This window comes from Dromiciops gliroides, chromosome 3, assembly GCF_019393635.1.
Source record: "Dromiciops gliroides isolate mDroGli1 chromosome 3, mDroGli1.pri, whole genome shotgun sequence".
Taxonomy (NCBI): Eukaryota; Metazoa; Chordata; class Mammalia; order Microbiotheria; family Microbiotheriidae; genus Dromiciops; species Dromiciops gliroides.
The window spans coordinates 196641580-196664694 of NC_057863.1; the positions used below are offsets into that span (position 1 = coordinate 196641580).

The 23115-nt window shown below is 34.7% G+C and overlaps 1 protein-coding gene across 1 annotated transcript in view; it reads right to left on the minus strand.

The window, feature by feature from the left end:
- GBE1 (1,4-alpha-glucan branching enzyme 1) overlaps positions 1–23115 on the minus strand; it is a 271477-nt gene that overhangs the window by 184798 nt on the left and 63564 nt on the right. The window contains exon 2 of the mRNA XM_043990842.1: positions 19497–19666. Within this exon, the coding sequence (XP_043846777.1) occupies positions 19497–19666 (170 nt within the window). The remainder of the gene's footprint in view (positions 1–19496; positions 19667–23115) is intronic.

Genomic DNA, 23115 nt, shown 5'->3' on the forward strand with positions numbered 1-23115 from the left:
AAACCCTTTTTTGGAATCCTGTAGTATTTTCATGATGCTTCTGTATTCCCTCCATACTTGTTATAACTGAAATTGTTAAACTGGTTTTTGCTTCTGTATCATACTATTGAAACTGACAATGCCCTGTAATCAGTGTACTAAAATCATGTATACCTTCAGAAATGGGGAGTCCCCTGAGCTTCTCTCTTAGGAGGGAAGCCTCCCCATGAACATGTTGTGTTATCTTTCTTCTTGGGACAAAATATTAAATTGATATTATGTTTTTTCTCTCTGTCTCTGATCTGCTTCATAGGAAGACAGGTATCATGTTCTCTGATCAGGTTCATTTGTAGGAGATATAAGATATAATTTCTCTGATCTGTTTTATTAATTTTGTAGGAGAGATTAAATATTATTTCTCTGATCTGTTTGTAAGAGGCAGGCAGATTCAAAAACCATATTGCAGGAATGCAGTGGGACCCCAAGAAACCTAGATCCCAACCACCAAGGAATCCTTTAAAAACAGCTTTGCGTGGGGCAGCTAGGTGGCACAGTGGATAAAGCACTGGCCTTGGATTCAGGAGGACCTGAGTTCAAATCCAGCCTCAGACACTTGATACTTAACTAGCTGTGTGATCCTGGGTAAGTCACTTAACCCTCATTGCCCCACAAAAACAAAAACAAAAACAAACAAAAATAACCCAGCTTTGCCTAATAGCTGTGTGACCCTAGGCAAGTCACTTAACTCTCAATGCCCAGCAAAACCAAACTAAAAAAAACCAAACCAAACCAAACAAAAAAAAAAAAAAAAAAACCCCAGCTCAGCCTCCCAAATAAGGTATAGCTGAGCACAACACTCATACACAGATAAGAATACAAAGGTCTGCAGGATGATATGCAAGATATGGAAGGATGCTGCATATCCTACTATCTTGCCCTTCCCTCCCCCTTTGTTTTGTAAACATACAAAAGACCCAGTCTTCTCTCACTCCCTGGGGACAGCTTTCCATATTAATCTGTCCCCAGGCCTTATATTCCTCTCCTAATAAATCTTTTTACTTTGTAAGATTTGTGGTGAGCCTCCAATTCTAGCCTCCCCCACAATAGCAATATCAGAGAAGAGCATATATAATAATAGTTAATGTTAATATGCCAGGCACTATGCTAAGCACTTAACAATTAATTAATTTTGTCTTGTCAACTACGAAGGGAGGTAGGTACTATTATTATCCTCATTTTACAAGTTGCAAGGGGGAAAAAGGATACATTTCTGCACATAGCCACTCTGTGGATTTATTCTGATTGACTATGTTTATTTTTTAAAAGCTTGGTGTTGGGGTTTTTTTCCCCTTCTCTCAGTTTTTAATAGAGGAGGAGAGGGGGACTTGAAGAGAGCATAGCAATAATAGTTTTATAATTGGTTTTAGATTAATATTACATATCTTTTGCAAGGCTCCATTTATTCCTATGCTTTCTATTGTTTTTAATAGGAATAAATACCGTATTTTATCAAAAGCTTTATCTGCATCTATTGATGTGTTTTTTTTTAAATTAAGCTACTACTGTGGGTATTATTATTGTTATTATTATTATTATTAATTAATATTATATACCAGTAAAGGATTGACCTCGTCTCCCTAACTTCTCATGGTCTCAGGCCATCAGACCTATGCTGTCCTAACAGCGAGGGTCAAGCCAAGAACAGGAACCAAGAGAGCCAAGTGCCAGCCAAGAGAGGAAGAGAGTGCCCTTGGTGTGACTTCGAGGACTGATCTAAATCAAAATGAACTCTACAGATGATATCAGGGAGAAGACCCACATCAAGTTGCCCAAGCCAAAGTCAATTATCTAGTCATGGTTTGATCTCATCACTGAGCTAAACAAAAGAATCAATCTCCATTTCTTGTTACCTTTGGTTTGTTATTGGTTAATTATGCTAATACTTTTCCTAATATGGAATCAGCCCTACATTCCTGGTATAAATTCTAACTCATCATATCTTCATGATATATTACTATATATTACTATAATCTCCTTGTTATTATTTTATTTAAAAGTTTTACATCAACATTCATGAAATAAATTTGTCTACAGTATGAGAAACTGGGGGGAAGAGTTGTCTCCTCTCAAGATCTACAGGCAATGATCAGATTGAGAACACACCCACAGGGGATTGTATATGCACATTGAGATCTTGTCCAAGAAAGTGGATTCAGATGGTATATTCAGCTTGAGAATAGAAGCAGGTACTTAAATGCTAATATCCACAAATGGGGGTTAATTCAAATAGAAAAGAGCTTCCCTTGAGAAAAATCCATCTGGAAGATGGGGGTACTGTGATGGGGATACGGCCAGTTCTTGAACATAGATTGTAACCCTGGAGTAATAAAAAATAAAGATGAAAAAGGCGAGGGCCATTCGCTTTAGGGACTAGAGAATAAAAAGGCCCTTAGCCTCCATTTTGTTGCTTGCTCTGCTAGGGGGCTGCCCATTCTCAAAAGAATGAAAATAAATGAGCCTTTGATACATCACCAACACTAAGTTCCAGAAATTATTGGAGTTTTATTTTCTAACATATAGTTTTCATTCACTGTCTGATCTCCCTGCTTTAGGTATCAAAATCATATTTGTGTCATAAAGGATAATGTGTCAGACTCCTTTCTTTATCTATTTTTTCAAATAGTTTATACAGTGTTGGGATTAGTTGTTCCTTAAGTAATTGGTAAAATGTACTTGTAAAATCATCTGGTCCTCGGTTTTTTTCTTAGGGAGTTCATTTATGGCTTGTTCAATTTTTTTCCTATGAAAAAGTTATTTAAGTATTTTACTGGCAGATAATTGGGCAAAATAACTCTTAATAAGTGCTTTAATTTAATTTTCAGTGGTGGTACATTCACCCTTTTCATTTTTGAAACTGGTAATTTGGTATTCCTCTTTTTAAAAAAACTAAAATTAACCAATAATTCTTTGGGTTTTTTTCCTTTAAAACCACCTCCTAGTTTTATTGATTAGTTCTATGGCATTTTTTACTATCAATTTTATTAATCTCTCCTTTGATTTTCAGGATTTCCATTTGGTGTTTAAGGAATTTTAATGTGTTCTTTTTCTAGTTTTTTGTTTGTTTTTAGTTGCATACCCAATTTATTGATCTGCTTTCTCTTTTATTGATTTATGCATTTAGAAATAAATTTTCCCCTAAGAACTGCCTTGGCTGCATCCCGCAAATTTTGGCATGTTGTCTCTTTGTTGTCATTCTCTTTTATACAAGTATTATTTCTATGATTTGTTCTTTAAGCAACTAAGTCTTTAAGATTAGATTGTTTACAATTTCCAATTAATATTTAATCTATGATTCCAAGGCCTTTTGTTGAATACAATCCTTATTGCATTATGATCTGAAAAGGGTGCATTTAACATTTCTACTTTTGTGTATTTGGTTATGAGGTTTTGAAAAGGAGGTATACTCCACTCTATTCTCAGTCAATCTTTCCTAAAAGCTTATCATGTCTAACTTTTCTAAAAATCTATTCACCTTAACTTCTTTTCTTATTTCATGGTAAAATTTATCTGGATCTAAAAAGCAAAAATCCAATCTACCTGCTTTCATTTTATGGATAATTCATCCCATTAGCATTCACAGTTATAATTACTGACTGCACATTTCTCTTCATCCTATTTTCTTCTGTTTTATCTTTCTCTCTTGTTCTCCAGTCCACCCTCTAAAATCTGGTTTATTTCTGACCACTTCCTTTATCTTTTTTTCACACCTCTTATGTGGAACAGTTTTCCCCATTTTTCTCTCTTTCCCCTTCTCCCAGTGCATTCCTCTTTCTCATATATCCATTTTTTTAAAAAGATCATTCCAGGGGGCAGTTAGGTGGAGCAGTGGATAAAGGACCAGCCCTGGATTCAGGAGGACCTGAGTTCAAATCCAACACCAGACACTTGACACTTACTAGCTGTATGACCCTGGGCAAGTCACTTAACCCCACAAAAACAAAAAGGGGGAAAAAAACAATCATCAAAAGATCATTCCAACATAACCAGCTCACTCATGTCCTTCTGTATGTATAGTTCTTCTAACTAACCTAAGAATGACAAAATTCTTAGGAGTTACAGGTATTTTCCCATATAGGAACACAGTTTAACCTTGAGTCCCTGATGAATTCCTTTTACCTTTTCTATTCAGCTCTTTCTTTTCATCAAGAATTCTTGAAAGTCTTCTATTTCATTAAATATCTATTTTCCCCCTAAACTGATTATACTCATTTATTAAAGGTAGGTTATTCTAGATGGTACTGCAGGCTCTTTTGCTTTACAGAATATCATATTCTAATACCATAGTCAAAAAAAGCAGAGGCTCCTTTAACATGGTTCCAGCTCAAACTTGTGTGATCCTGACTATGGCTCCATGACATTTGAATGTTGTTTTTTTCTGGTTGTTTGAAGTGCCCTTTGATCTGGGAGCTCTGTATTGTGGCTATAATATTACTGGCAGTTTTCAATTTGGAATCTCTTTCAAGAGATGATTGATAGATTCTTTCATTTTCTATTTTACCATCTGATTGTAGGATATTAGTGCAGTTTTCATAGAAAATTTCTTGAAATATGATGTGTAGGTTCTTTCTTTGATCATGCTTTTCAAGCAGTCCAAAAAATTTTTAATTATCTCTCAGATTTTGTCACTTGTTTTTCCAATGAGTTATTTCATATTTTCTTCTATTTTTTCATCTTGTTTTATTGTTTCTTGATGTTTCATTAGCTTCCACTTGCTCAATTCTAACTATTTAAGGAATTATTTTCTTCATTAAGTTTTTGTATCTCTTTTTCCATTTGGCCAATTCTGCTTTTTAAGGAGTTATTTTCTTCAGTGAATTTTTGTACCTCTTTTTTCTAACTGGTTAATTCTTTTTTATTTTGTTTTTAAAATGGTGTTTTCTTCAGTAATTTTTGTGCCTCATTTACCAAACTGTGAATTGTCTTTTCATGTTTTTCACTCACTCTCATTTCTTTACCCAATTTTCCCTCTACCACTCTTATTTGATTTTCAATATCTTTTTTTTTGCTTTCCTAGGAAGTTTTGTTGGGCTTGTGTCCAAGTTTTCTTTGAGGTTTTCCTTGTAGTTATTTTGACATTTCTTCTAAGTTTGTATCTTAATCTTCCATGTCACCACAGTAACTTCTTTTATGATTAGGTTATTTTTTGTTTGCTCATTTTTCCATCCTATTTCCTGACTTTGAACTTTATATTAAAGTTGGGCTCTATTCCTGGAATTGATGGGCTTGGTTGCTTTTCCAAGCTTCAGACATTTTTGCATTGCTGTTTTGAGAGCTAGCTCTCTGGGTTTGGACATTTTCAGTGTGTGGTCATTTTCTCCTAGTCTGGGCTCTAGTCCTTACCCATGAAGGGTTCCTGATCCTTTGCGACCTCAAGCAATACTGCTCTTCAGGGCCCTTGCTCCCTCTTGACCAAAAGTCTTCCTCTCTACCCTTGACCTGTGAACTGAAAGCAGGCATTGGCAATGGAGTTGACAAAATGTCCAGTTTTCTACTCAGTGCTAGCACACAGGTAACTGTGATCTCTTTCTGACCAGGTGCCTTATCCCCTTGCCATTTCTGGCTTGAAAGCTCTTGATTCTTAAAGCTGCTATTGTTGTGACCGCTGAGTCCCACCACTTGTGTTATATCCACATGGGCACGGGATCAGACTTCACTCCACTGTCGGAGATTTCTCCTTCAAATTTCATAAATTGTCTTCAGCTGGTTAGAATGTCACACTCTAACCTTTTGTTGGACCCATCATTCCAGAATTTCATATGAGGCATTATTTTCAAGTTATTTGAAGGGGAATTTTGGGAGAGCCCTGCTGTAATGCTTCCTATATCCTACCATCTTGGCTATAAGCAATTTTTTTTTAATTGGGCCACTGAATTTTTTTTAAATGAACAGGAGATCAAAAGGAAGTTCAGAAAAAAACATAAAAAGCAGGAAGATTTTGAAAGTAACATAGTATTTATTATATTATCTTTAAAAAGAAAGCAGTATAAGGGCAACTATGTATAGCAATGAATAGAACACTAGCTCAGGAGTCAGGAATACCTGACTTCAAATCTGAATTCAAATCTAGCTTCAAATGCTTACTAGCTGTGTGACACTGGGAAAGTCACTTAAACCTAATTGATTCCAAAAATTAAAATTAAAAATTAAGAAGCAATATGAGGGGAAGCTAGGTGGCACAGTGGATAGAGCACCGGCCCTGGATTCAGAAGTACCTGAGTTCAAATCCCGCCTCAGACACTTGACACTTACTAGCTGTGTGACCTTGGGCAAGTCACATAACCCCCATATCCCTGCAAAAAAAAAAAGTTTGGGGGCAGCCAGGTGGAGCAGTGGATAGAGCACTGACCCTAGATTCAGGAGGACTCAAGTTCAAATCCAGCCTCAGACACTTTATACTTACTAGCTGTGTGACCCTGGCTGGGCAAGTCACAACTCTAATTGCCTCACCAAAAAAAAAAAAAAAGGAAGCAATATGAAATGGTGATCCATGGTTACAGAGGGAATTCTCTTTTTCTGTAGCTATATATGGAAATGCTCTTTATGATGTTTAAGAACTTAAAATAAATTTTTAAAGTCTTAAATTTGCCACTTATAAATTTGGTACTCCATTTATAAATTGCTCTCTTTCATCATCCTGCATCATTTCAGGTACATTTTTCCAGGATTCTCTTAATCCTCCATTATAACATTTCTTATGGCACAATATTATTCCATTACATTCATATGTCAATTTGTTTAGTTATTCCTCAAATTATTTTATTTCCAGTTTTTATTTCCTATAATAAAAAGATGCTGCTAAAAATATTTTGCTACATGTTATTTTTTTTTCTTCTTTCTTTGATCTCCAAACAAGGTACCACTGTTCAATGACATCTCTTTTTTATTATCCTCTTTCTAAATTTCTCTGAAATAGATTGCTTCAAGAAGCAATTATTAACAAAGAACTCTTGAAGTTGACAATATAAAATACTATCTTCATAATCCAAAGTTATAGTTAAATTTCTTAAGAGCTCAGTAAATAACATTATTTCACATTATTATACTGTTTAGTTATTAAACTTAAATGTGTAATATGCTTTATATCAGATGTGATAAATAATGAAAATAATGTCTCATGAAAGTTAATTTTATGTAAAAAATAAAAATTTGTTCTCAAAAAGAAATTTACCTAAGTGTCAGCATTAAAGTATTTTGATAAAATATTTTTGAAATGTATTAGATACTTCTCTACCTTCTCAAACACAGAATACTGAATGCAACTTTTTCTTTCTAGGTCAGGGTCTTCTTTATGAACTTTATTTTTCTGTATCTCTTTTGAATTTTTGTCTCCTCCCTCCTTGTTATCTTCTCAGTTCTCACTGCTGTCAGTATGCCTGCCTTTAATAGCATCTTCCTATTTTAGCTCACTATCCCCCTTCACTTTGCTGCTTCTAGGCCTGGGAAACCAGATAACTAAGTTAATTAATTCAATTCATTAGCTTTTATTACATGATACCTACTGAATTAAGATTTACACACATATGTACAAATATATTAGAAAATTATTAACTACATAGGTGAGGTAAAACAGAGTGAGGAGAAATTTTAGTATCTAGAAGAATAAGGGAAAGTTTCAAGGAGAAGATGCCATGGAGTTGTCCTGATGATTTCACTAAGTAGAGATTACTACAAAAGAAAAAGGTCTGTTCCAGGTATAGAGAGTAAGGTATGAACATTTTGCAGACCAATAATAGCACAGTTTCACTGAAATTCTTAAAAGGACAATAACGTGAAATAAATTTGTAAAGGTAAATTTAAATCAGGGCAACTCACTGCAGCAATTAGAATGATGAGAGTTTCTTTGGTTATGGGTATTAAAAAGTAACTGAGGGGCAGCTAGGTGGCACAGTGGATAAAGCACTGGCCCTGAATTCAGGAGTACTTGAGTTCAAATCCTGCCGCAGACACTTAACACTTACTAGCTGTGCGACCCTGGGCAAGTCACTTAACCCCAACTTCCTCACCAAAAAAACAAACAAACAAAACAAAAAAAAAACCCTGAGTCCTAACTTTTAACACTTACTAGCTATCTGATCATGGGCCACTCACAATTTCTGAGTCTCTGTTTCTTTATATGTAAAATGGCTTACAGGTAGCTTAGGTAACTTACAGGATTATTAAGAAAGAGAACTGTAAGGTTAAAAGTGCTTTTTAAATATGAATTGTTATAGTTAATATTAGAATTTGTCCTGTTAAGTAAGGTGATACTATACTATGTAGTACAAATTTCATTTAAAAAAATCAGCTTTTTAAAGAAAATCTTGGTCAGCATTCAGAGCAGCTGCATGACAAAAACAACACTACTAAGCACAGTTTCTCTTAATTTCTGCTCGTTGACAATATGCAGTATCAATTTGATATAAATTTGAGAAGACTTCAACTCATTCTTTGGTTTTTTTTTTGTTGTTTTTTTTGGGGGGGGCAATAAGGGTTAAGTGACTTGCCCAGGGTCACACAGCTAGTAAGTGTCAAGTGTCTAAGGCTGGATTTGAACTCAGGTTCTCCTGAATCTAGGGCCGGTGCTTTATCCATTGTGCCACCTAGCTGCCCCCTCAACTCATTCTTAAAATGTAGTGGATTGTAAGGTACATGAACCACATTTTATATGTAATTTTTGTATTTTCTCTGGGCCTCGCACAACACATTACATTTAATTAATTCAGTCAATTGATATTTATAAAGTTAGAACAATATGGAAAGAACTATGCTAGGGCTCAGGAAGATAAAATGATAAAAATACAGTAAACTTAGAAATTTCTTTTCTCCATGCCCACTGTTCACATCAATTAAATTGAACAAATGTTTATTAATATGACAGGCAATTTAGGCAGTGGAAACAAAGTTCTTGCTTTCAAACAGTTTATATATTTCAAGGAGGGTGGGGGAAGGCTGAGCAACTACATACATAACTAAAAATATATTAAAAATTAAAACAATGTAATTTCAAGTGGATGGGCTAGGAAGTACAAAGGTCTAGGAAGGTCAAAAAAGGTTCCACCTGAGGAGGTGGCTAAAGATTCAAGGTGTCAGAAGAAATACTATTTTGGATAAGAAAAAGATGTTAATGAAAGAATGAGAGCTTAAGACAATTTACTTGGGGACAGGCAAATAATGAATGAATAAATAAGAATTAGGGAGGAGTGCAAAGTATAAAATGGATAATGTTGATTACATTAAATAAAAAAAAAAACTAGGGGCAGCTAGGTGGCGCAGTGGATAGAGCACCGGTCCTGGAATCAGGAGTACCTGAGTTCAAATCCAGCCTCAGATACTTAACACTTACCAGCTGTGTGACCCTGGGCAAGTCACTTAGCCCCAATTGCCTCACTAAAAAAAATAAATAACTAAAATTCTTAAAATAATTAAAAAAAAACTTACTGCAAATAAAACAAATGTAGCCAAGAAGGAAAGCAGAAAATTGGGGGGGGGGGGGGAACATATAGATTGTTTTTCAGAAAAAGGTCTCATATTTAAAATATGTAAAAAACTCTGTCAACTTTCTAACAATACAAATTATTCACCAACTAAAAAATGGTCAAAATATATGAACAGTTTTCCAGTGAAGAAATCAAAGCAATTTGTAGAAACATAAAAATGTGTTCTATCATTACTTATTAGAGAAATGCAAATTAAAACAACCTTGAGAGATTATTTTATACCTATCAGATTGGCTAAAATGATTGAAGGAGAAAGTGAAAAATGTTGGAAGGGGATGTCAAAAAATTGGGACACTAATTCATTATTGGTGGAATGGTAAGCAGATCTAATCATTTTGAAGAGCAATCTATAATTATGCCCAAAGAGTTATTAAACTTTCTAAATCCCTTTAATTCAGCAATACCACTATTAGGTATTTTTCCCCTATATTTATGGCAGCTCTCTTTCTGGTAGCAAAGAAGTAGAAATTGCAGGGGTGTCCATCAATTGGAGAACGCCTGAACAAGTTGTGGTATATGATCATGATGGAATAATAAGACAACGATGAGTCTGATGATCAATAGGTAAACATGAATAGAAAACATAATAGAAAAACATGGATAGACTTGCACAAAATAATGAAGAGAAAAAGGAGCAGAACCAAGAAAATAACAGCAATATTGTTTTAAGGACAACTTTGAGCAACAAAAGTCATTGTAATTATAAATACCAATTTAACTACAAAGGACCTATTAAGGATATCAAGAGAAGGAACTAAAATAGAATTATTATAGAATTTATAGTATTATGTTATAGTATTATAGAATTTTACATATATATATTTGTGTCTAAGGGTAGCCTTCTATAGGGTGGGGGAGGGGGAAAGAAGGAAAAAAGAAAAAACGAACAAAGTTACATGATAATATAAACTTGAAAGGAATAACAAGTTATACATAATAGACTTGCAGTTTCATATGCAATCATTTTTTCTAATCTACTGTTATGGAAATTCTTATTTTAAGTTCAGAATAAAATAAAATTTAAAAAATACAGAAATGTGAGAAATTTGGCCCTCTCCCATGTACTTGCCCTTGAAATTCTCGATATCTGCTATAAGTTACTAGTCATATTTTCTGAAGATGGTAATGAAACAGTCAATAAATTAGTTCTTTTCCTTTCTCTAATCTTTTTGGGCATAATCCTTTATAGCGATTTTGCTAGATCAAAGGACATGTACACTAGAAACTCTTGGGGTATAGTTGCAAATTGTTTTGAAACTATAAATGGCTGGAGCATTTCACAACCCTCCCACTATTGTAGTGGTGGACTTCTTCCCTATATCTCCTCCAACAACTGCCATTTTCCTCTTTTCCTCTTTAATACATAATTTGTTATCAATTTAACCTTAAACAATAATAAAGCCAATTACATTTATTTACAACTAATTCAGTTTTTAAAAGACTTTCAGTACACAACTTGTCAGTTATTTCCTTGCAAACACTTTTACCTTCCAAAGAATAATATTGCATAATAGTACTCAGCAATTATTATTCTTAGCTCATAGTTATAAAGAACTTTTAAGGTTTACAAAGATTTCTCCCAATTAATTTGTAAAATAGTCAATGTAAGTATTATAATGTTCCCATTATAGATGATGAAATTGAAACTTAGAGGTGAAATGACTTGTCACACAGTTTACTAAGTATAGGTCTGAATTCAGATCTCTTGACTCTAAATTCAGTATGAAATATCCACTGTCAAAAATTCATGCTTCATCCTACAGAATATTCAAAGTGTAAGAATAAACAAGCCAAAGAGTGTACTACACCTTAAATTGCCTTGCCACAAATTAGAATAAAAAAAAAAAACATGGAAAACTTACATTGTTTAACATCCTAAGCATCCTAAGGGGACATCTTTGCAACTCTAATAAGTGTGAGGTGGAACCTCCAAATTGATTTTCATTAGCTTATTTTTATTATTACTGATATTGAACATTTTTTCAGATGTTATTGATGATTTGGGTCACTTTCTCAGAGAACTCTCTGTTCTTATCCTTTGACTGCTTATCAAAGATAAATGTCTCCTGTTCTAATTCTCATGTATTCTGAAAATAAAGGAAAACAATTTGATAATGTAAACCTAAAGTTCCTTTTGTTTTCTTGATCTTCTGTTTCATAGGCCATGGTTTTAAAATAATGAAATCTAAGATAATTATCACAGATAGATGATTAACTACCTGGCAAATAAAATAAACAAACTATCCAGCACATTTCCAAAAGCCTTTTTAAAAGGTTTCAGGAATACAAATTTCGCATTGACTAATTACTTTATATATTTAATTTACTCATTTTCCTAAACTACTGGTTGCTCAACCATAGCAATTGGGGTATTCGCCTAATGATGTCTCTAAATAAGATGCCTTTGAATTCTAATAATATTTTGGAGGCACATACAAAAATACAACATACATACAGAGATACACGAACTAAAATCTTTGGTATTTTGCTTTGGTTTGACCCTGTTAAGACCAAAAAAAAAAAAAAAAAAGACAAACCTCTAAGGTATTTTTATTATGTTTCATTTTTTTAGGATATCACTCATTTAAGAATCCCTCTATAGTGTGGTAAAAAGTACACCAGTTTTTGAAGGATCACCCTTTGGGGAGGAGACCGTGCACTCCACCTCCATCTGTTAGGCACTCCACTTCCGGGGTGCGAGCTTAAAAGGCAAGGAGAGAACGGAAATGAGGTCTTTGGTCCGCTCTCCTTGTCCACTGGTTGCACTGCACACACAGACGCTGACTGAAGTGCAACTCGGCCCGGTTCCCTGTAACAGACGCAGTTCTCAGCTTCAGAGGTGGCCTTGGGTGTTTTTGGTGAGCCCTATACGGGTTTTTGGTGAGTTTTATACAGAATATAGACTAATCTTAGATTTAAGACTATTTGTTTGTATTTCTACTTTCCTATCTCTCTAATCAACATCACCTTGTAATTTCCAAACAATAAAAGCTCTAACTAGAGACCAGAGGTTTCTTCCACTTACTAGTCTGGAAGATAAATAAGGGAATGGTTAAAAGGGGAGGTTAATGCTCTAGTATCCAATTTTAAATCTCACAATAGAAATGATAATAAAATCAACCCTATAGAAGCTAAATGAAAGTCAAGAAGAAAGATTGCTTGGGATTTATTGTTCACTTGTTAGTCATCTCTGACTCTTCATGACAGCATTTAGGGTTTTCTTGGCAAAGATACCAGCGTGGTATGCCATTTCCTTCTCCAACTCATTTTACAGATGAGGAAATTGAGGTAGATAAGGTTAAAAGTAACTTGCCCAAGTTTACACACCTAAGCAAGGGTCTGAGGCCATATTTGAACAGAGATCAAAAGTCTATGCTTTATCCATTATGCCACTACTTGGAATACTGACCACAAAAGCCTAGGAAAAAGTCAAATGAGGGAAGTAAACTGAATGACAAGGATATCTGTGATAGATATTGATGGGACAAAATTGAAAGAACTTAAATAATTTATTCTGTTGGTGGAGGGAAGAGAAAGGAAAGGGGTGCTGCTAAAGGAATACATAATCAAAAACTATTCTGTTTACCTGCACAGGTGAAGGGGAAAATTAGTTACTATTAATAAAGATATGAAACTGAAAATAAAAGAAGCAAGTTTATGAAGGCAAATAATTAGTTTGGGTTTCAAAATGTTGAGCTCTGAGTTGTTTCAGTTTGTTGTTTGTTTGTTCCCAAAGAGTGATCAGGGTGATGTCATGACTTGCACTGAACTGAAACCACCTGGGCAAGACTAGAGATGGCCCTGGATGTTTAAAGCAATTGGGGTTGACTTACCCAGGGTCATACAGCTAGTAAGTGTCTGAGGTGAGATTTTAACTCAGGTCCTCCTAACTTCAGGGCCAGTGCACCACCTAGCTGCCCCTGGGTTGCTTCACTATTAGGAAGCTGAAAATAAAAATCTGATAGAAGCTGGATAGAAGTTATAAACTTGGGAGTTCTCTACATAGAGATGAAAGTTCAAGCTGTGAGAATGGATGAACAGTTGGTAATGTTGGAAAGAGCACTAAACACTACTGGGACACTAATGCACTTTTGGTGCAGTTGTGGACTAATTTAATCACTCTGGAGAGTAATTTGGAAGTGAGCCCAAAGGGAAATCAAATTGTACATACCCTTTGATCAAGCAATACCCCTCCCAAGTTTGTATCCCAAAGAGATCATTAAAAAAGGGGAAAAGACCTACATGAACAAAAATATTTATAGCAGCTCTTTTTGTGGAAAACTGGAAATTATGGGGATAACCATCAATTGCAGAATGGAATACTATTATGCAACAAGAAATGATGAGCAGGCAGATTTCAGAAAAACCTGGAAAGACTTGTACTAACTGATGCAAAATGAGATGAGCAGAACCAGGAGAACATGGTACACAGTAACAGCAACAAGCTCTTCTCAGCAATACAATGATTCAAAAAAAAACCCTGAATATCTCTAATAACAATCTGACAACCAAGATATGTAAAGAATTAATCTAAATAGCTAAGAGCAAGAGATATTGCCCAATATGTTAAGTGACCAAAAAAGGCATTCATTTCAAACTACAAATAACTAATTATAGCAACAGAAATCAAAGAAATTGAGGTTTCACCTAACACCCAGCATATTGACAAAAATCAGTCGATAGTTGTGGAAATACAAGAACATTAATGTACTGTTTGTGCAACTATAAATTTGGTCCAATTGTTTTGGAAATAAATTTGGAATTATGCTAGTGACAAAAGTATCTATACTCAGTGACCCAGAGGCCCCATTGTAAGGCTGCTATCTCATGGAGGTCAAAGATAAAGAAAGAAGGGGCGGCTAAGTGGCAAAGTGGATAGAGCACCAGTCCTGGATTCAGGAAGACCTGAGTTCAAATCTGGCCTTAGACACTGAACACTTACTAGCTATGTGACCCTGAGCAAGTCACTTAACCCCAACTGCCTCACCAAAAAAAAAAAAAAAAAGATATAAAGAAAGATCCAACATATACCAAAATATTTTTAGAAGCCCTCTTTGAAGTAGCAGAGAACTAGAAACAAAACAGGTGACTATTGGCAAAACAAATTGAGATACATTCATGTGATAGAATATCACAGTATTTTTTAAAAAAACAAAGAGCATGAAGAAAGCAGAAACATAGAAAGATGTGTATGAATTGATCACAGTGAAGTAAACAGAACAAAGAAAACAATATACATGACTAAAACAAATTAAAAAGAAAAAAAATGAAATGGTATAATTTTAAAGAATAAACTTAGGCCTCAATATTCTGGACTCAATGTCCTGATTTTGAAAATAAGGAAGATGCATGCTGTCTTGTACAAACCTTCTTCATCAGCCAATCTAGTTAATTCACTGTTCTCCAAATATATCATATGCATTCTCACTCACCTCTATACCTCTGAGCATACACTAGAAAGTACTAACCCATCCACATCTTAATCTGTCAAAAGCTTACCTTTCTTTCAAAGCTCTGCTCAATTTGCTTCCTCTGTAAAGCCTTTCCTGATCATTATCATGAAAATTCATCGCTTATAAAACATGGTCTATAACATTCATCTTGGACTTCATATGTATTACTTTGTAATTAATTAGATTTGGTTTCCATGTGCACATGGAACTAAACAATAAACCCCTGGAGATCAGGGGCCACACTGTACCTTTCTTTGTATCCCTTAGAGTAATGGTATCAGATACATATAAGGAGACACTAAAAGATCACTGTAGCCATATTGACTTAGAAAAGCACATATTAATAGTATCAATATTTATTGTATTTTTATTCATTTTGTTAAATGTCTCCCAATTAGATTTTGATCTGAATCAGGCCACATTCAGGAATGTTTGGGACACATGTCAGGAATGTTTGACACCTCTCCCCTGGAGCACCTGAAATATTTAACAGCTTAATAGCTTACAATTTGCCCTTTGCTTCCCTAAAAATAAGTTTCTGTCTTCTCAGTGCTTTCTTACTAACCCTTACCAGAATTTAATGTGGTCCATTTTCAGTGTAGTTACCTTCCTTCTTCCAACAGAATTATAGTTATGTATAGAATTACGATTGAGGTTGCAAATATCATCACTTTCTCTTCACTCACGTTTACTCTTCAGAATAGTGACAGTCAAAATTTATTCAGTAATTTTAACATATGCACCATTCAAATTCCAATCTGTGCTTTTTTCCATATTTCATTTTACATATTAATAAGAACTACAGGATATTATAGATAAACAACGAAGCAGAAAACTAGATATGAAACAATGAGGAAATTTTTTAATATACATTAGTTATGTGAAAGGGGTTTTTTTTTATCCCTTTTCCTTTCCTATTATGTTTTTTAACTCCAGGACCTGAATATTCCTTTCAAGAGAAGGGAAGAAATATACTATACTAAATGCAGTGAGTTAAGTTGTATAGGCTTTTCAGAATCTTCATGTATTCACCCTAATATTTCAATTAAAGTATACTTTATTGAACTAAGCTTTATAAAGAATCTTTATTAAAGTTTTGAATTTGAGTTAAATACAAAATAACTATAAATTTAATTTAAGATTTTAACCTATTTCTAACTTAAAGGTTAAAGCAATCCACATTTAATTAAATATATCTATAGCAACTTAATTCCATATCTTAATGTTTGGTAACCCAATTTCTCATGATAAGAATATTACTGAAACTCATCTTCATTGAATAGCAACCTTCTATTCCTCTAGGCTTTATCCATTATCTCTCATGGGAATGAATAATTTGCTATGACTGATGATGAATAAGATATATAGGACAAATGATACACTTTTTCATTTAAAAGACCAGTCTACTTTTTTTTGCCAAGATTCATTAAAATCTAAATACAGCTATTCTAAGCCATTTTTCTTCCCTAAATCTCAGTTCAGCTAGATAAAAATATCTCATGTATCATTTAAATCAATTAGGGATCTTAAAGCCATATCTCAAAAATTTAGAGAATAATGTTTGCAAGCATTAAGTACAAACACCTCATATTTCACATAAATAAAATATTTAAATAAAAATGGCCACTAAAATTTAATATCCAGGACAAGTTCCAAAGTGAGATTATCAATTATTTATATATATATATTTTTAGTGAAGCAATTGGGGTTAAGTGACTTGCCCAGGGTCACATAGCTAGTAAGTGTTAACTGTCTGAGGCCAGATCTGAACTCAGGTACTCCTGACTCCAGGGTCCGTGCTCTATCCACTGTGCCACCTAGCTGCCCCAATTAACTGTGTTTTTAAAACTCATGAGGCACTTAGAAACCATCAATTACATGGTTCTGAGAAGCATTTCTGTATATCCTAAATCATCTTCAAGAAGTCTTATCTCTATTAATCTAGTTTTTAAATTTATTTTTACCTGATTTTATGCAGCAGTTGCCACAGCAACTTATAACAAAGCCAAAATTACAACTTTAAGAATATGAATCCCACCACCCACCTTCAGACAACTACTAGGATAAGAATCTTACAATAAAACTGTTTAAATTTATTATATTTTAATAATATATGCATATATGCTCTGTGAGACTGTCAACTTAGAGCTAGAAGGGAACTTCATAGCTCACCTAGTCCAATCTCATTTTACAGATGGCCAAAAGCAGGACCAGACAGAATAAATCACACAAGCAGTAGGTAACAAAGCTAAGCTTTGACTAAATCTATGATTCTTTCAACTGCCTGTATTTTCAAGAAAATTTATCTTACTGTACCTAATTGGTGTTTAACATAACATAACTGTATGACAAACATATTAGGAAATATATCATTGTTTACTGTTAGACTAAGAAAGCATTATTATGTTAAATTCTGAGTACCTAAGCACCTTAGCCTGACAGTTCAAAGCTAAATCTTGTACCTTGAAAATAAAACTCTGAAAGTGCTTGTGAGGGGCAGCTAGGTGGCACAGTGGATAAAGCACCAGCCCTGGATTCAGGAGGACCTGAATTCAAATCCAGCCTCATACACTTGACACTTAGTAGCTGTGTGACCCTGGGCAAGTCACTTGAGGAGAGGAGGGGAGGGGAGGGGAGGGGAGGGGAGGGGAGGGGAGGGGAGGGGAGGGGAGGGGAGGGGAGGGGAGGGGAGGGGAGGGGAGGGGAGGCGAGGCGAGGGGAGGCGAGGGGAGGCGAGGCGAGGAGAGGAGAGGAAAGGAAAGGAAAGGAAAAGGAAAATTTTTTTGCCAAACACTACCCACATACATGTTCTGCATATATGTTTTGTAAAAGTAATGATTAGGGGTAGCTAGGTGGTGCAGTGGATAGAGCACTGGCCCTGGAGTCAGAAGTACCTGAGTTCAAATCTGGCCTCAGACACTTGACACTTACTAGCTGTGTGACCCTGGGCAAGTCACTTAACCCCAATTACCTCACTAAAAAAAAAAAGAAAGAAAAAGAAAAAAAATACAGTTGACATGAACTAAGATATTTTTAAAGACCAACTATTATTGAATGCCTACCATATACCTGTCACTACCAAATAAATGGTACAATCTATCTCATCCCTCTCTATAGCAATCACTTGATGGAATGTTCAATGTATACTTAAATGCATTCCTATCTTACTTTCTCCAATGAATCATATATCTGTCTTAGATATAGATGTAGATAAAATAGATATACAGATAGTTAATGGAAAACTTGTTAAAAGCCTCAATCAAGTCAAATCATCCCAAGAACAATGACAGATGTAAATGGAAGGACAAGAAGCATATTCAAATGAAAAGAAAGTATCCACCAACATTCCTATAGTAAGTGATTATCATCAATGACACTGGAAACACTACATTTGGCTCACAGCCTTCAGTAGACAATTTTATATGGGAAAGTAAAATTCTACAAGATGAAGTCAAAAAAAGTAGGTATGAATGTATCAATTTTCAATGTGTCAAATAATATAACATGTAGATTTCACAGTGTTCCACCTAATCCAATAAATGTTCTAGTCAAACATGTCTACTTGACATTCACCATTAATGACTTTCTATCTGATCCATTTGCAAAAAATATAATAATTTCGAGCAGCTAGGTGGCGCAGTGGATAAAGCACCGGCCCTGGATTCAGGAGTACCTGAGTTCAAATCCGGCCTCAGATACTTGACACTTACTAGCTGTGTGACCCTGGGCAAGTCACTTAACCCCCATTGCCCCGCAAAAAAAAATAATAATAATAATAATAATTTCATATGTTCTACCCTGGCGAATGAAAAGGAAAGTCCTATCATCCAGGTATTTTTCTTCCATTTTGATAACCCAGCTGCTAAAAAGTAACCAACTCACTGCAAATTTTTAGTAGCTAGAAAATAAACAATATTTTTTAAAATGTTTTTATTTATTTATTTTTGGTAAGACAATTGGGGTTAAGTAACTTGCCCAGGGTCACACAGCTAGTAAGTGTCAAGTGTCTAAGGCTAGATTTGAACTCAGGTCTTCCTGAATCCAGGGCCGGTGCTTTATCCACTACGCCACCTAGCTGCCCAAATAAACAATGAGTTTTTAAAACTCAAAGTATGTTTTTAAATCATAAAAGTATTTTGTTATTTTCTAGTTACATGTAGAGATAGTTTGCAACATTTATTTTTGTAAGATTTCTAGTTCCAAATTATTCTCCCTCCCTTCCTTCCCTTCCCCATGCCCAAGACATCAAGCAATCTGATATAGGTTATACAATCACATTAAACATATTTCTGCATTAGTTATGTTGTGAAAGAAGAATCAGAGAACAAGGGAAAAACCTTAATAAAGAAAATTTAAAAAGTAGAAACAGTATGCTTCAATCTGCATCTAGATTCCACAGTTCTTTTTTCTGGATATGGAGAGCATTTTCCATCATGAGTCCTTTGGAATTATCCTGGACCACTGCTACTTTTGTAGAAGAGGTAATAAAAGTATTACTTTTAAAATCACTTAAATGAATAGTACTTACTAAAATCTCCAGTAAGAAAAACTCCTTCTGCTCCTGGGGCCCATTCCTTACAATACAAACCACCATCAGCATTTCTATGGATTCCAAATGATTCATAGCCTTTGGAGAATTTGTCAATACCACCTTCATGTTCTTCAATGTTTTTCAAAGTCTGGGTGAAGAGCTTATACCTTTAAAAATAAAGGTTTTAAAAAAATCAGTCAAAGGAATATTACTAAACATTCTATAAAACAAATATTGTTTTCTGGTATCCACTGTGCCACTTAGCTGCCCAAAATTTATTTATTTTTTGGTGGGGCAATGAGGGTTAAGTGACTTGCCGAGGGTCACACAGCTAGTAAGTGTCAAGTATCTGAAACCGGATTTGAACTCAGGTCCTCCTGAATCCAGGGCTGCTGTTTTTATCCACTTTACCATCTAGCTGCCCCTGATGAAAATATTACTACTATGCAAGGAACTATTTTTGGACGGTATCATTAAACAACACTATTACATTTGGTAAAGGGTCACATAAAGTTGTAAAAATTAACAAAATATTAACACAATTTAAGTGGGTTGAAAAAGTTATGTTTATTTAATTCCAACGTAAGTTCTCTTTAAAAAAAATTTAAACAGCTTTGTTTGGCAGGGATACATTATAAAATCCTTAATCTATTACTTTCCTTCTCTAGTTTCATTTAACTACCTCTATGTTTAATTATTTTATTGAATATGAATATAAGCAGCACATATTCAACACAAAGGCATTCTATTAAAGGGTGAAAACAACGCAATGGCATTCTCCAAAGGTGCAACTGAATTTTATTAATGATATGTTTTAGCAAGGCCATTTATACAAAGGCATTATCAATAATGATGATAACTTGAATATCATATGCTCAAAAGAAACAATACATTCTCAGATTTTTCTGGTTTAGTTTTTTTTTTTTTTACTAGCTTCATAAGGTAGGGTCAACTGTCCTGTCAATTAAAAACAGAAATATAATTACAATACTTTTAATATATTCATTTGAGTGAATATACACTATTCTCACAAGGTTAATAATGCCAACAGTTTCTAATACAGAAATTGTGTGTGTGTGTGTGTGTGTGTGTGTATTCCATTCTGAAATCACCATCATTCAAAAAAAGAAAAGCCTGAGGATACTGCAAACTCATTTTTGCCTTGCCCTGTTCTAACCATAAATATCCCTAATAATTGTTCTTAAATGGAACAGTAAACTCCTAAATTATATTAAGAGCTCTATAACATAGAACACCAAAAATTTAAAGAACTGCATAACTAATTCAACACTAATGAAAGCTCTTATTTTGCATTCAAAGTCTAATTATTTCTCTGTCCTTTTTGTACAACAAATATGTAACTGTACTTTTCATATATAATATAAATTTTGGGTTAACTTCTTGATTTTTAAAAAGAGAGTCAGAGAAGAACAGTATTACATTCAATGACCATCTGTGTAGATTTATTTTCCTGTAAAGTTTTATAGGTGTGTTCATACAATTCTGGTAGGTCATTGAAGAATTACTCAAATATATTATATATTTTGTAATTATTTTGAAAAAATAAAAATTCACTTCCTCCCTACTGTATTTTGTCTATGATCTACAGAAAGAATGGTTATTTATGTGGGCTTACTTTATATCCTGTTATTTTGCTGAAGGTATTACTTCAATTAATTTTTAGTTGACTAAGTTCTTTAAGTAAATCATCATCTGTAAAAAGTGTTAATTTTATTTCCTTTGTGTATGCTTATTCCTTTAATGTATTTTCTGTCTCATTATTAACACTTCCATTTCTATTGTGACAAATAACAGTAATTATAATAGATATCTTTGGTTTGCCCCTGCTCGTAATGAAAAGGCCTTTAACTGAGACCTCTTGCATCACCTGAGCAACAAGATGTTGAACTACACATTTTCTCTGATGACCAATACCTCTTAAACTTCTCCAAAACAGAAATTATGCACTAAAGGTAAAGAAACTCAACTGCCTTCAAGGTCAGAATGCAAAAGAAGGTATAATAATAATAATAATAATAAAAACACAAAACCAGAAACTGCTGTTTACTGACCCTGAGCTCACATAGCACCCTTCCTCCATCTCCCATGCTATCTGTGCTAGCAGATCCAAGGCCCAGCCTAACATCAAAACCCACCATTGCACCCCAGTCTCTCCTCCTTCTCTGTGTGCCATGGAAATACTGGGTCCACAAGTTTGCTTGGGGCTTAAGAGCCAACTTGACCACATCCCTTCTTCAGGAGCTAAATCCTGCAAGCCAAAAGTACCAGTCCTGCAAACTCTGGCGCCAGGCTAGAGAACTGAGGAACGAAGGGAAGGAAAAACATGGGACACCATTTGTGTGTGGGGAGAGGCAGAAGGGAGGATCTGTGCAGCACTCCACTAAGTTTGAGGGAAAGAACACAGTGTTTAGCTAAGGACAATTTTGACTATCCGAAAGTCAGTTGGGGCAAAAACCTAGGTAGGTAAACCATGAACTGCCCAGAGTGGGAGAAGGTTGAGGCACTTTAGCCTCTGTAACTATTGGAATGACGCCACCTGCTGAAGACTTACTGTAGAAAAGCTCCGCCATGAGGAGAGGGCTTCTGAGGGCAGGACCATGCGGCTTTCTTTGGCATGAGGAAGTGATGTTGGCTTGTGGGAGGAGGAAGGGGGAGGCTGCACGCTGGCTCGTTCTCTTTCATGTGGACTCTGGCAGAGAGTGGAGCTAGGAATGCTCTCTCCCTTTAATAGATAGATGAATCTAGGCCTTTCTCTCTCTCTTTACCAAATTCTTATTCTCCTTAATAAATGCTTAAAAGTCTAACTCTTGCTAAAGCTTATAATTTATTGGCGACCACTCATTAGATATTTTACAGTATAGCTAGAATTTTAGCACTTACACCCCCAAGGTAACCACCGTTGCAAGGGAGGAAGTCAAATAATGAGTGAAAAGGAAAAATATGAGAGGAGAAAAAAAGACTAGTATCAAAAATTCCAGGAAGAATAAATCTCAAAAACCTTGAACATAAGTAAATCAACAAGAAAAAAGTGACAACAGAAGAAAATATGGCCTCCAGATCTAGTAAATAGCTTCTACCATCTATGAAAAAGTGCTGTTCTAAACTTCATGAGACATAGGACCCTGTGGAATTTGAGGAGAACATGAAACTACAGGGCACTGCTCTTAAGTGGTTTAGAAAAGAAATGAGAACAGAATTAATGTCCTATATAGCAAAAACAATAAATGGAATAGGAAAGGCCTCTAACTTTTCTCCATTACACATAATTCTGGCTCTTCATTTTGGACTGATATTATTTGTCACATTAGATTAAATTTCAGTCCTGTGCTTAAAAAAATTTAATAAATAGAAATGAGTATTATATCTACTGAAATAATCATGTGGCTTTTCGGGTTTTATGATTAATATGGTACTTGATTATCTTTGTGAACAACCCATTTTTTCCTGAAGCTTTGCTTCTATCTGTTGTGCAGTTACTCATTTCTTCTTGAATGTCTCTGGATTGATACCATTTCTTCAGAGTTAAGCGTCTTCTGATTTACCTAAATCCCTAGTCCCTATCTCTGATTTAAGGCTCTGTGCCAGGTCCAGGCTT